Source organism: Capricornis sumatraensis, chromosome X, assembly GCF_032405125.1.
Source record: "Capricornis sumatraensis isolate serow.1 chromosome X, serow.2, whole genome shotgun sequence".
Taxonomy (NCBI): Eukaryota; Metazoa; Chordata; class Mammalia; order Artiodactyla; family Bovidae; genus Capricornis; species Capricornis sumatraensis.
Window position 1 is genome coordinate 79,171,714 of NC_091092.1, and position 14,426 is coordinate 79,186,139.

At 42.5% G+C, this 14,426-nt stretch overlaps 2 protein-coding genes across 10 annotated transcripts in view; both read right to left on the reverse strand.

Annotated features, from left to right (window-relative positions):
• The window catches only part of DLG3 (discs large MAGUK scaffold protein 3), a 52,457-nt gene that overhangs the window by 12,374 nt on the left and 25,657 nt on the right, over nt 1-14,426 (reverse strand). For 5 of the 9 annotated variants that reach the window (XM_068962218.1, XM_068962216.1, XM_068962215.1 and 2 more), the window contains one exon: nt 11,256-11,370. In XM_068962218.1, the coding sequence (XP_068818319.1) occupies nt 11,256-11,370 (115 nt within the window). Of the gene's footprint in view, nt 1-11,255; nt 11,371-14,426 lie in introns of those variants that run through there. The other 4 variants (XM_068962223.1, XM_068962222.1, XM_068962221.1 and 1 more) reach the window with 1 other exon arrangement.
• On the reverse strand, nt 1,406-1,899 carry LOC138071145 (large ribosomal subunit protein eL21-like). The gene has a single exon (XM_068962577.1). The coding sequence runs from the start codon at nt 1,886-1,888 to the stop codon at nt 1,406-1,408; it is 483 nt and encodes a 160-aa protein (XP_068818678.1). The 5' UTR covers nt 1,889-1,899.

Below are 14,426 nucleotides of genomic sequence, written 5' to 3' on the forward strand. Positions count from 1 at the left end.
ACAAGAATGCCAGCAGATCCCACTGCAGTGTCAGGAATGGAACTGTTTGACTTGTTTTTTAACCACAGGCATGTGTTCCTTTTTATGACTTTCAAAAAATGTATGTCAATTTTAAAAGGAACTGCTTTCAAATTTTTTAGGTGTTTTTCTTTTCTAACATATTTCTAAACAACTGCTTCTTCTTGCTTGTTTTGTTTTTTATATTTTAGGCATTATGTATTGGTTTTCTATAGCACTTACCCATCCTTTTTCCTCTGCTCTCCCAATTTAGTTACATCACATTTTTTTGGTTAAACAATATTGAATTTTACATCATGATGTAAGTGGTGTTCATAGATGACTACCCCTCTTTTCATATAAACTTTTTCTATTTTTTTTTTCCTGGTGGAAATAAATACCTGATTTTTTCATTTGACTACATTTCTACATCTGTATTATTTTGTAGCTATTATTTAACACATAGCTATTTAGATTTACTATTTCTGTTACAATATTTGAAAGCAAGTTAAAATATTTGAAAGCAATTACCTTTGTGTATCAAGAAAAGGGGTAAATAGGCAAGGGTTTTTTTTGCATATGCTATTGTAATATTTGAGATTTTTAACTATCCATATACATTAATTTCATTAAAAATTAATATAAGCTTGTCATAGAACATCTGAAAAATAGAAAGCCTAAAAAAAGAAAAATCACATTTAATATATCTTAGAAGTAACTCTTCATACTGTTGTGGTATTGTATAATAAACACACAAATCAAAAAACCACATATTTCACTAAGTTAAAAACATGCTATGTATACACTATTTTGCAACCTTAGCTATTACTTGAAACTGTTTCATTAATATTTAAAATATCATTGACTATTTTCCAAAACTAATATTTTTAATGATGATACAACAGCCTATTCTTAAGAATATCCATCAATTAAGAAATATTTATCACCATCTAACATGACCAGATACCACTCTTCCAGGCACTTTTAAAAAAAGAAAGAAAGAAAAAAAAAAAGCACGGAGCAGGGAGGAATCAATAAACCAAACATCTGACTTAGTCATTTACTTCAGATGAAGAACATGTTTGGCTCTAAGTTCCCTGGGAAACAAGGAAAAAAAGTTAACTTTCCAATAAAATGCATTCTATCTCATAAATTTGTGAATGAGCAATACTGAAAAACAGAATGGACAATGCCTTTTTTAAACCATGATTTTGTTTTTTTTTGTTTTTTGTTTTTATAAATAATATCTGGCAGTTTATTAAAAAATACCGAACAACAAACTATCTTACACCTTTCAGGAAGAAAAAACACTAAATTTGAAAAGACATTACCCACTGAATTTGGACACAACAACTCTACTCAATTAAGAGAAACATTTGTACAGTCCAGGTCTTTATTTTTACACTCATCAGGCCATGAATTCATAGGGGATGGGCTCCAACAGTTCGGGTTCCTTTCCACTGGTCCTCCTGAAGCGTGCTTCTCTAGGTGGAGCAGGCTGGTGCTTCAGCTGAACCCAAGTCCCTTTCTCTTTGGCTTCCTTCTTTTTCTGATCATTTTCCTTCACACGTTTCAGGAAGCTGTCTCGGCTCTTAGAGTGCTTAATATGCTCAATATGCACATTAATTCTCTTGGCAAGAATCTTGCCCTTAACTTGTTTGTTTACAATGATGACAACAGCATGCTGGGTAACATTGTAGACTCTCCCAGTTTTGCCATGGTAACATTTGTGGGGCATTCCTTTTTGAACAGTACCCATTCCCTTGATATCTACAATATCACCCTTCCTGTAGATTCGCATGTATGTGGCCAAAGGAACAACTCCATGTTTTCTGAAAGGCCTGGAGAACATGTAGCGGGTGCCCCGCCTCTTTCCCTTTGTGTTGGTCATCTTGGCGAATCTCTGGAAGATGGCGGTTCCGGCCGAAAAGCCATGATTTTGTTAAAAACATAGCAGCACAATAGTTGTATTTGAAATTCTGAACTACAATTATCATTCTCAGTTGAGAATGTAAAAGGTGAATTAACAAGAATTTCCTTTTCTATCAATTGGAACTGCAAATGAGTACAGAGCTTTGTAGAACATCAAAGCCTCAAAGGTCATTTCATCCCACTTGCTATCTAAAAAAGAAAATTCCTTTGATATTCTCTAAATTTCTTTTCAGTGCAAGCATTTAATGTCTCAGTCTTTCCTAGGTCTTCTCTACCAGGCTAAACATTCAAAATTCCTTCAACAGTCCTTCCATTGTTGTGATCTTGCTTTGTTTTCCAAATCTCTTCCTGCTGAAATTTTGTTTGACTAAGAGCTGGAAAAGTTCCTCACAAACAATGAAAATCAGTCCCAGAGATGCACAGGGCCTCATTTAGAGTTGTTTGGTGGTCAACTCAAACCAGGGCTCCTAAATCTCAGAAAAATTCTGTGAGGTCTAAGTCAAGGTCACATTTTTTAACAAAGCAAAAAAAGCTAACTGTCCACTTGGCTGTCTGGAATATACCTTTCTTCCATTATTTACATACTCACTGACTTTAATTGGCAGCACTGTGTTTGATCAACGGGAGATGCAGAAGCAAAATCAGTCTTGGCCTTGTGCTGTGTGTTACAGAGAGAGGCACAGGACAGGACAAACCAAGGCCTCCAAGTCTTCGGAGGGAGCATAGGTCATATCGAGCTTGGGGAATCTATGAGGAAGTGTTGACTTTTGAACTGGGCCTCAACAGGGTTCAGGTTTCAAAAGACAGAGATAGGGAGAGGCCCTTCCGGTGAGAAGGAAGAGCATGAGCAGAGACTCCAAGGCAAGCAGCCCAGGGTGTGTGCTGGGGTCACCAGTATCCACGTTTGGCCATACGGCAGGGTATTAGGGAGAGCAGCAGGCCAGGGCCTGCCTGTGGACAGCCTCGAGTCCAGCTAAGGAGTCTGGCATTCATTTAGGAGGCCTTGTGTGACTGACTTCATTGCCTCTGCTTTCTTTTTTTTAAAATATCATTACTGGGCTAAACTTTCATATGGAAGGCAATTCGGTAAAAGAACAGGCCTGAGTAGTAAAGTTAAACTACTTTTCAAATGACATACATTTTATGTAAAGGAAAAAGTATGTAAATTAGCCCTAGCCCTTAATAAACTTTGAAAAAATATCGACTACCTACCTAAGATCTTTAAGAAGCATGCTAAACTGTAGCCATCTAGCAATAACAGTCTGTCTTATCAACAGCCTAGAAACATAAGGAAGTGATAGGGATTGGCACCTTGTTACAAACACTTCCGGTCAGGCTTGGTAAGAGGATCAAAGGGCACCTTTCTCCACAACAAGAATATATCCTCCTGCCTGCCCCTTTTTATCCTTAGGGAAAGCACTTGGGAAAGTCAAATGCAATAACATACCACCCCCTTTAAATCAGACTAAACCACTGTTCCAGAGCCAAAAATCCTACACATGCAGAGCCCAGATGACACAGCGACCAACCTTTCCAACCTCTGACTCAAACCAAGGATGAGCAGGAAGGAAAATACAACACCTATGTATCTCTGGAGACCGCAAGAATGACCATAATTAATGACTCTGTCACCTTGGTCCCATCTCATGTGTGAGCTTATTGACAAGAGATTGTGCTGGGAGACTAGAAACCTCAGCAACTCCTTACCGTTTCTGGTCTAAATAAAAAGAATTTCATAGGGGTCTCCAAGTTAAGGACTGGTCAGGTCAGAAGGAAACACTACATCAGGAGAGAACGAAGCTTATGAAAATATTATCATCCACAGCCTAAGAGCACAGCAAGTGGTCTACATAAAAGATTATTCCTCAACCCTGGATATGTCCATGCACCTCTGTGAAGAAAAGGAGAGCCACTTGTCAAACATCATGGCCAGGCCAAAAAATACTGACTTGTCTTAAGAGTGGATAAAGAGCATGTCCCAGGGAAAATGTGGCACATAAAAACAGAAAGCAGGCAATAAAGCCACCTTCTGGAACCACGTCACACCAGCATAAAAAGCTGATGCTCACTCCCTAGGGTCTGCAGGTTGGAGTTCCCAAGCTAAGTTTCAGCACATCAGCTTTAAATGCCACTGCCTGTGACCCCATGGATTGTAGCCTGTCAGGCTCCTGTCCATGGGATTCTCCAGGCAAGAATACTGGAGTAGGTTGCCATTTCCTTCTCCAGGGAATCTTCCTGACCCCATTGGTTCACAAAGAGTCGGGCACTACTGATCAACTAAGCAACAACAAGAGCTGCCTACAGGGATGATGTATGTGCTCTGGGGGACTTTGCCTAATCTTCCTTTCAGCTGGGACCTCACTGCCAAGAGGGAAAGCAGGAACATAGTCAGCTCAAAGTAAACAGATTACTAGGCCCAAAGTCTCTGCAGTTTCGGTCCTAAATTTTAAACTTTGGGTCTGAAAGATCCAGAAAAAGCAAAAGCGTCTAGCCCAGTCACCCCTGTGTGTTGGGGAATAGGAATGCAAAGAAAATGGCAGGAAACTGGTCAGGCAGGTTTCTCAGAGCAAACAGCAGCACTTCAGCCTCAAAGGCAAGTAGCTGCTTCCGTGTGATCACCTCTCTGCCTGTGGCTCCAGCCATCTGCCTGGCCTGAGAGGCTCTGCCTGTCCCCTTGAAGTTCCCAAGCTAAGTTTCAGCACATCAGCTTTAAATGCCACTGTGTTTCCTAAGGAGAAAGCATCATCAAAGGTCTTGAAATATATGTTGTTTAAGTGGTGATCTTTCAAATAGTATCCCCTAAGAGATGCCCACTAACTTCCCTGGAAGTTCAGTGGTACAGAATCTGCTGCCATTGCAGGCAGCTCCTCCGAGGCATAACTCAAGTCCCACCCTTGTCTGTGACTGTGCCCACTCCAAATTTCCTTCTTCCAAATTCATATTATGTATTTAGCAATGATCTTTCTTAATATTTTCTGTTTATTGCTATTTCATTCTTGTAGTGTTTTCATCTTTCATATTATATCCCTTTGGGGGAATATAAACCATCAGCCCTTTGAGGACTAAGGCCATGTATGATATTTGTGAATGGTGATTAGACCAAGTTGGGGTAGGGAGCACAGAATACCCTCCCAGTTACCACCCCACAACACGTTCTTCCATGAAAGTGAATGTGTTAGTCACTCAGTCGTGTCCAACTCTTTCTGACCCCATGGACTGCAGCCCACCAGGCTCCTCTGTCCATGGAATTCTCCAGGCAAGAATACTGGACTGGGGGATTTCCCTGGTGGTCCAGTGGTAAGAAACTGCCTTGCAATGCAGGGGATGCGAATTCGATCCCTGGTCCAGGAAGATCCCACATGCCTTGGGGCAACTAAGCTCATGCCCTGAAACTACTGAGTGCACCACAGCGAAGGTCCCACGTGCCACAGCTAGGACCCAACACAGCCGGATAAATACATATTAAAAAAAAAAAAGAATACTGGACTGGGTTGCCATTTCCTTCTCCAGGGGAACTTCCGTACTCAGGGACTGAACCCAGTTCTCCCACACTGCAGACAGAGTCTATACCAGCTGAGCCACCTGGGAAGCCGCATGTTCTTCCATAGTATTGACATATCCCTCCCATACCAGTTGGGAGATTCTGCTTTCTTCCTCTGGTCAGTGTTATGGGCTGAATATTTGGGTGCCCCACTTCCAAGTTCATATGTTGAAGCCCTAACCCCTAATGTGATGGTGACTGGAGGTGGGGCCTTTGGGAAGTAAGTAGGTTTAGATGAGGTCATGAGGGAGGGATCCTCATCCTAACATTACTGCCTTTATGAGAAGAGGAAGACAGGAGAGAGCTGGCTCTGTCCTCAGAACACACTCAGGAAAGGCCATGTGAGGACACAGCAAGAAGGTGGGGGGAGTGGGGGGCTCACCAGAACCTGAATTTGCCAGAGCCTAGAACTTGGGACTTCCCAGCTACAGAACTGTGAGAAATATATGGTTGTTGTTCAAGCTACTCAAGCCTATGGTCTTTTGTTGTAGTTGCCCAAGCTACCTGAGACAGAAAGTGCCGATAAAGGGCACAGATTACTTACAAGTTGAGCAGCCCCTCCCTTGCCTGGTCCATCTAAAGGATACACAGGGAGCTATGCAGTGACAGTAATTCCTCATCCCTTGACCTTAGCGTGAAGGTCAAAGTTTCTAGCAGCTTCTGAAGAGCAACTCTAAACCCCAAACTTGAGTATTTAAGTAGACACAAGATGGGCCATCACAAGAGGAGCAAATGCAACTGGCAGCCAGTCAGGAGTCGCTGGCACATCTTGAAGAAGGGAACATGGAGAACAGGGAAGGACACTGTTCTCTGCAGCCTACTTCAGGGTCTCAGGCCTTAGAGTGCAATTCTGAAGTTAGAGAAGCATTCACAGGTTCATAATGTGTGAATATTCAGGGTTCACAGCACCTGTTGGATCAGCTGAGGTGATGATGTGTCTAGGACTGGTGTCTAGGATATACGACAGGCAGTTCCAGAATCACTGATACATGAAACTGTCTCATCTTCTGGTAGCCCCCAACAGTATATAAATTCTTGTTGCTTTTTAAGATGCAGATTATCATCACTTCCAAATTGTGTCAGATAGTGAAGCCTGTCAATATTATACCTTGTTGGCCTCTTAATCCACAACTGAAACTCATTAATGAGCAAGACAAAGTTGGACCCCCTCAAGCGTCATCCTGGGCTAAGCACAGAGTAGTGTAACAAATGCTTGTTAACAAGAAGGAGCATCTTCCAGCTTTCTTTGATGACTCTGACACTGTTTCTTGAATCAGGACTGCAGATAGGGCATGATTTCCTTCCAAGAGTGGGAAGAAGGCTAGGATGGCAGATGGCCAGCCAGAAGACCAGGACTCCCAAAATGCCTGATGCTGTCCAGTGGCTGCAAAGAATGTAGCCAGGTTAACAGGAACAGACTTTCAAAAACTATTTCCACAAATGTACTATCAAACCTCTTGGCAACCTTTGGAGGACAAGATCTTTTGCTTATTTATGAAATTAATTAATTAAATATGAACATAGAACTTGAAGGTCTCTGGAACGCTAAACTTCCCTGTGTCTTTTTACTACCTCAACATCAGAACAGCTTGAGTTAAACCTAACCTGGTCACCCTGACCTTGAGCAAAAGGCTGGAGAAGCATATTTCTATGGACTTTTCCAGGGTGGAAGGCAAATGAAACAGAAGAGCGGAGGTCCTAGACTGGGCACAAAGAGGGCCTCTGTTCACCCTGTCTATACTATTTAAGAGATGTTTCTAGTATGGAGAAGGGTGGAAAAGGCCTTTCCATTAAGTCACTAGTGACTTTAAAATCAAGTCTCATTTTCCAAACACTGTTATCTGTCCTTTCTCCTGCTGACTTGCTCCACAAATTCCATCTCCCCTGTGGTCAGTAGCTCCCTAGGGCTTCACCTGCTACAGCCTTGGTGCAGCTGCAAGAGGGTGGTATTTGCTTCAAAATAGTTTTGCAAGCCCATACACACCGGAGGAGGATACAGACTTGGGGAAAGGGAAGGGAGGAGGCTCATGTCAGAAGGGGAAGCAATAGAGAATAGAATTAGAGGTGAAACTCCCATGAAAAGCGTTCCTTAACTTTAACCACCTGCTGCACACTATCTTCTGTGTGGATGGTAAGCTGCTGGAGGGCAGGGACCACTTCTACTGCTTCCTTGAATCTACCCCCACAACCACACTTAATTTCTCAAGCCTGTGCTTTACTGCTTTGCACATAGCAAGAGTTAAAGTAAGCGTTATGTTCAGTTTTCAAGTGAAACAGAAATAAACGTCTATTGTGGCAGTCATCATTCCTAAGTATTATGATTACTTGTTAAAAATAATTTCCCCAAACCTGATGAATCCAAATTGATAGGAGAGGAGCCTAGGAATCTGTATGTTTATTAGCATGCCAGCTGATTCCTATCAGTAGGTTTGGGAACTGCTGAGAGAACCATATTCTGGTCAGAACAACCAGGTTTAAATTCCAGTTTTGGAACTTCTCAGCTGTCTAACTGGAGTTTCCGTTTTCTTACCTGCAAAATGAGAACAACAATACCTACTGTGTAGCATTATTAAAAGAGATTAACAGAGGTCCTAATGCAGAGCATGTATTCCCTAAACGTTTGTTCCCCTTCATCCTGAAGACACTGGGAACTACTAAAAGCCTCTGAGCAGATCATTAGCTTCAACCTGCTCTGCAACCCCAGACAAATGGCTGCCCAGCCTTTTCTGTAACACCTCCAGTGACAAAGGACCATATTTACTATCTCCAAAAGCAGTCCATTCCATTTTCAGATAGTTTTAATCATTAGCTCTTTCTTTCTTATGTAGAACTGAGATCTGCCTTGGGTGACAGAACAAATCTAATCCCTTTTCCACATGATAGGGTGATGCAATTAATTAACATAAGGACAGTGAGGAGGAGAAGGTGTGTATTTGTGGAGGGGAGGGGTCCATTTGGAACACACTGCTTGTTTGAAGCACTGGGAGGGCAGCTCCAGGCACATGTCCAGCAAGTGATTGATACGCAGGTCTGGAGTTCAGTAAAGGGATCAGAGTTGTCATTTACATGATGAAAGAATTTGAAGCTGTGAAAATACATGACACTGCTATCTATGGGGCAGGGGTAATGAAAGGTACTGAAGAATGATCAGCAAGGTAGAAAGAGAGCCTTTAAAGAAGAAAGCTGGTAAATTCATGAAAAGTACTGTGGTGAAGAGGTCAGACCAATGGCAGAGAATCATTGAACCAGTCACCCCAAAAGAGTTGGGCTTCTGCCCCTCCAGAGTCTTCTGGAGTTGCTTGGGACCACACCATCATGCTGAAAAGCCAATGCACAACTTCCTTTCCTACTGAAAGAGAGACAATTTGAAGAAGTAGCAGCAGCAAGTACAGACGACTGCAACATTTTCCAGCCTGGATGCTAAGACTGATTTCTCCAAATAAGGCTTCTATGCTCCTATCTTTGGAGAAACACTGCTTAGCATAGTCCCTCCTGGAGATTAATCAGAGTAAAGAACCCCATTTCCCTCTGTTTAATCCTGCATTTGCCCAACTTACTGAACCACTGACTTTTCACACAATATTTAACATCTTGAGGAACCAGTGTCTCCTGGCACATAATTTGGCAAATGTGGTCAGCAGAAGAGAGACCAGACAACAGTTTTCAGGACTGTTGGTATTGAGGGAAATTTTCTTTTCAAAAATGGAAGAAACTTGAATATGTTTAAATGCTGAACAAAAGGAAGCCACTGTAGAGTTAAAAAAAAAAAAGGCCAAAAACAGGCACTAGAGTGAGCCAAGCTCCAAGCTTTGGTAGAGGGCGAGCTCAGCAAAATACCTTAGGCCAAAAACAGGCATGTAAGGCAGTAGAGTGAACCAGGCTCCAAGCTTTGGTAGAGCGTTAGCTTAGCAAAATACCTTAGCTCACTACTCTGGCCATAAAATATTATTTCCCTTGGTGAATTCTAGTGACTACAAATGTTCACTATTCTAAACCATATTTACTTTCCTCTGAGGATACAGATGTTATCTAGATACGGTTAAGAGCAGATGATATAAACTGTATAAACTGCTTCACTAGAAACAGAGTGCAGCCTCCATCCTTCTCCCCAGAGTCAGACAGAATGTGTCCCCTGCCAGGACCAGAGAAGGGTGTTCCAGGTCTTGTAGGTCGGGAGCTGATGCCCCACTCCCCCTGCCCAGGCAAGGACAGCTCTAGCGCAGGATAGGCAGAGAGGGGAAATCTAAAAATAAAGCTCTCCAAAGAAACCGTCTTGCCTAAAGAGCAGCTTCCCACGCACACTGGAGTGCCACATCTGCGGGGGCTGGAAGCACAGGAATGGAACAATCCTGACCAAGTCACGTAAGTATTACCCTTTTGAGGGAGGCAATAGCACATTTGAATCCCCCCATTGGCACCCCAATGTCTAGGCTGCAGACCCAGAACAAGGGCTGAGTGACAGAAAACAGGAGACTGAAAAGATCACCAGTGAGTAGCCCAGCCTTCCTCCCGCTCTCCTCTTTTCACAGCAAACGTGAAGAAAGCTGCTCTCAACACAGACAGAATCAAGCTGAGGATTCATTCTAGAAAAGAACCGTGAGTCTAGTGGGCTTGAGGCTCAAATCTGGACTCCCTTGGCTCTTCTGCCCGCAGGAGGGTCAGGGACTAGCAACTGAGGAAAAAGAAAATCAAGCACTGAGAGAAAAACTGCAATTAGCATTTACATTGGTTGGCTATCGTCATCTCAAAACCCAAGGACAAAATAGATGTCATGTTGCCAGGCAACTAGCAACTGTAGCCTCCTTCCACGCCCCCCACCTGGTATTAGAGACCACTAGAAAAAGTTCAACCCAAGAGTTTGATACAAGCATTAACACACAGACACACACAAACACGCAGACATACACAAACACACAAGCCTCAGAGGACACACACACACCCCTCAGAGGAGTAATCCTACCACTTCTTTCTCTGAGGATTTTACCCTTGGAGAGATACAATGTACTTACCCCAGACTGTTGGAGTTTTGCCAAGAAGCCCAAGCAGGAAGAAGAAAACTATCACTAATTCTAGGAGTCCATAGTGTTCATTTAGCAATCTAACTCTCCAAGGTTTGCACTTTGACCTGACAAAGTATTATTATGTGCCTCAAGGGTCACAAGCTCAACCTTGGACAGTATCTCTGAAAAGCTTTAGCAGCAATCCAATGCTATATATTCTTTCCACCCGCCCTTCCTGTGGAAGGTACATCATCCCATCCTATGTCCCATGACTCATTTACAGCAGACCAGTGCAGCAGGGAGCGAGCAAACACAACTTAAAACAGACAAAACAGAATGCAGCAACCTGTCAGTTCTTTGGTCTCTTAAAAGAGACCCTGTACCAGAACACAGTGATAGCTGATATGTTCGAATACAAAGTCTGATATCTATTATGCATATGTGGAAGTGGGAATGCCAAGTTTCCCCTCAAATCACAGATTGTGAGCAAAGTACTTTGAACATTTGAGTGCTCTTTGAATGCTGACTAGCAACAGTCTTTTACAATTAGAGAGTACACTGAAAATTTCCCATACTGAGTCATTCAGGAGTGAAAAGGAAGAAGTCAGATCACAAAAGGGAGGAGATACTGACCATAAAGTACACAACCTGAGCATACAGTGCAAAGTGTTGTTTTAGTACTGGGAGTATACACTCCCTATCCCACTAGTTAAACAAGAAGGGCTGGGTTGGCACAGAGCTTCCCTCGTGCCACACAAAGCCTGGTGTTCAGAAGTGAGACTTACCTGACATACAAGGACCTCTTCTCACTTGTTCGCAGGGACCCAGACCCAGAGCTCATGCTGCTGTTCATCATCTGTTCTCGCAAGTCATGTATCTTCGATTCAAAGCGACTGTACTCTGTCAGGGAGACAAGGGAAAGGACAGGAAATGAATGAACCCAAGGAGCTGCACTGAGCCTATCTGCCAGCGGCCAAAAGGCCAGGAGGACCCTTGGCTTCAAAGCAGCCAGAGCCAGCCCAGTCAATCTTTGCTTTGATAAGCAGAGTACCTCCGGCAAGCATAGAAAGACAGATTTCTCTCCACCCCCAGAGTGAAAGAATGAAAGAATACACCTGAAAAAATAGTAACTTATGGAAAAAGCTTACTGATCCTTAAAAAAATAACTGGAAAGAGGTGCCAGAGCAGCCTTCATAAATCTTTAGAGCAGACATTGAGGCCCAAGGAGAGCAGATGGGAAAGGAGACTTTCCCGAAAAGTGGATTGCAGAGAACAGATGGCCCTGAGACGCAGGGTGGAAGGGCAGGAAAAGACCTGAGGCCATTATATGATTATTAGGCAAAGAAGATGATCTGTTTCTAGGTGACTTTTTTTTGAGGAGGGAGAATGGAATGCAGTACAAAGGTAAAAACAAACATCACAATCAGAAAAGGAGATCACAAAGCTCTCCTGAATTATTTCCCTCTTAACAATCAGGGTTCAGTAACAATTGAACAAACATCACAATAAAAATTCTCCCAAACCCAGAAGTCTGCTGACATCTCTCTCCTTCAAAATCATCTAGTCAGTGAGATCATAAGTCTGTGACCAACTATGTAGCCCACTGACACCATCACATAGCCTGAAAAAGCCTCGTCATTCTGGAATGGTGACGCCAAGTTTATATCCAATTTAAGAAAACCTGACAAAGGAAAATGAACTCTATCCATACAACTACTATGAAAGGCTTTTTATAGGGTTACTTTACTGTGACATTCTCCTAGTACATCTCAAATGTGATATTCACATTTACCACACACATACAGACGCACACACTCACACACACACCTCACACATTTTTCAGGTCTATGATCGCCACATAAAATGGGATATCTCTACGGCACAGACTGTGAAAATGACAGAAAAGAGGCACACTTCATTATGTGAAGCTGATTTTAAAGGAAGTCAATACTAGAGGGTTGAAGGTTTATACTAGGGGGTTGAAGGTTGGGAACTGCTTTAAAAAAACAAACACATTTCCAGCGGGAAAAAATTCCACAAAAGCATTTTCATGCACCACAGAGGGCTGGCAAGAAGCATCCCCATCTAGTCTGTACGACTCTACAGGCAGAAAACAGAACACCTGTTCCAACACCTGACACCCCAAAGCAACCTGACCTTCAGTTGGGTATAAAGGGAAACAGTAAAAAATCTTAAGGGGAGAGAATAGAGTTCTAGCTCAAACAAATCTCCTCTTCCCAACCAAGTTTCTTTTTGTTCACTCTGGTACCAGTGAAGCCAACTGGTTAAATTTGTGTGCTCTTTCATTCATCACGCACTGGTGTTATGGTGATTTGTCCTCATTACTTACTCCCATCCCTGAAATCCTGCAGGAAGCAGTTAAGTCACTGACTCACCCATTAAATGTTGGGAGAAAAAAAGAGAGACAGCAGCTGGACAATGTCCCTGTTCTGAGGGTTACAAGGCAACACATCAATATCAATGAGGCGTCCCAATCTAAAGGTAGAGGGCGGTGACCAATCTGTCATAGCAGCCCTGGACAGCAGCAGGGCTATCTACCTCCAGAGCCGCCCAGGCACGGGTCCCACCCTAAGGCTCAGCCCTCCAGCCCAACCCTCTCCAGTTGGCTCTTTCTGGCCCTCCTCCCCACTCACTGGCTGAGAGAAGACCAGGTGAAACAAAGATATTTCTGACCAAGCAGCCCTTTCTTGCGCAAGATAAGTAAAAGGCAGAAATATGCATTGAACGCAGGAAAAAACACCCAATCTATCTATAAGCTGTTTTCCCCTCTCCCAACTTGTTTACGTATTCTCTTCTTTGGAATTGACTTGCCCACTGAACTCCAACGTAGCAGCAGGTCATGGCAGTTGCTTAGTAATTACATTTCTTTAAAAACCCTTTAAAAAACAACCACCAAACCACCATTTCCTCAAGCTCCTAATCCAAGGTTGATAACACTGGGCCAGAGGGCCCACTTAAAATAGACTATAGAAAGAGAACAAAGCTATTGCTTTAAGGAAGTCATTTTCTGTTTTCTACACGCTACTAAGCTTTCAAATCTATTAAACAGTGTTTTATTCACTTTTCCCCATTCAGATGATCCCCTTAGAGTTCTAGCTGCTCACAGGCCTCTGGCTTTTACTTGCAGAGTTATCTAATGTCCAGTAGGCACAGAATCGCCTCTGAATAAATGATTGTTGGGTAAACGAGAAGCAAAGTAGAAAACTGTGCCCAAGTTGATGCTTCTGTTCTCGAACTAATAAACCTAAAGGTTTATTTAACTGATGGCTGCCAGCTTCACTGAGGGCTTGGAAAGGTAGTTAAGAGGTATTCCCATTTACTTTTGTTCCCAAGGTTAATTATTGAAAGCAAATGGAGTATATGTTTTTTAAACACCTTTTTGAGATACTAATAATCCACAGGGGGCATCTGATTAGCAAACTTTGTTTATAACAAAGAAAAAATAATTTTAACAAAAAGCTGTTTAGAATAGTCTTTAGATAGATAGTACCTCATCTTAATATTAGAGGCATCATTTCCCAAGAACAAAAGCTTCACCTAAACAGTATCTGAATTCTAAGACCTCACAATTTGCCAAGGCCTTACTTCCCCTTCCACTCAAAACAAGCCCGTTGCTGGAAGGCATATCCTAGGCCTAAGTCATTACCTTAGAAGCCCACCAGACCACCCTCTATAACCCAAACGTCCTACTTCAAACAGGCTATTTTAAAGAATATTTATTACTAAAATCTTAAGTCTACTAAACTGTGTTATATTTATTTTTTCCCATTCAGATGAACCCAACTATTTGTAATCCACAAAAGATATGCACAGTGAGTCATTGCTCCCTCATTCTCTTTACTAATCACAGAGAGAAAAGGGGGTGGGAGTAGGACAGTCAGACATCATTCCCCAAACAGGGTTCTTCACTGACCACCTGGGGGTCAAAGAAAGCT

Coding starts and splice junctions, on each gene's coding strand:
- LOC138071145 (XM_068962577.1), bottom strand. CDS start 1,888: ATGACCAACACAAAGGGAAAGAGGCGGGGCACCCGCTACATGTTCTCC.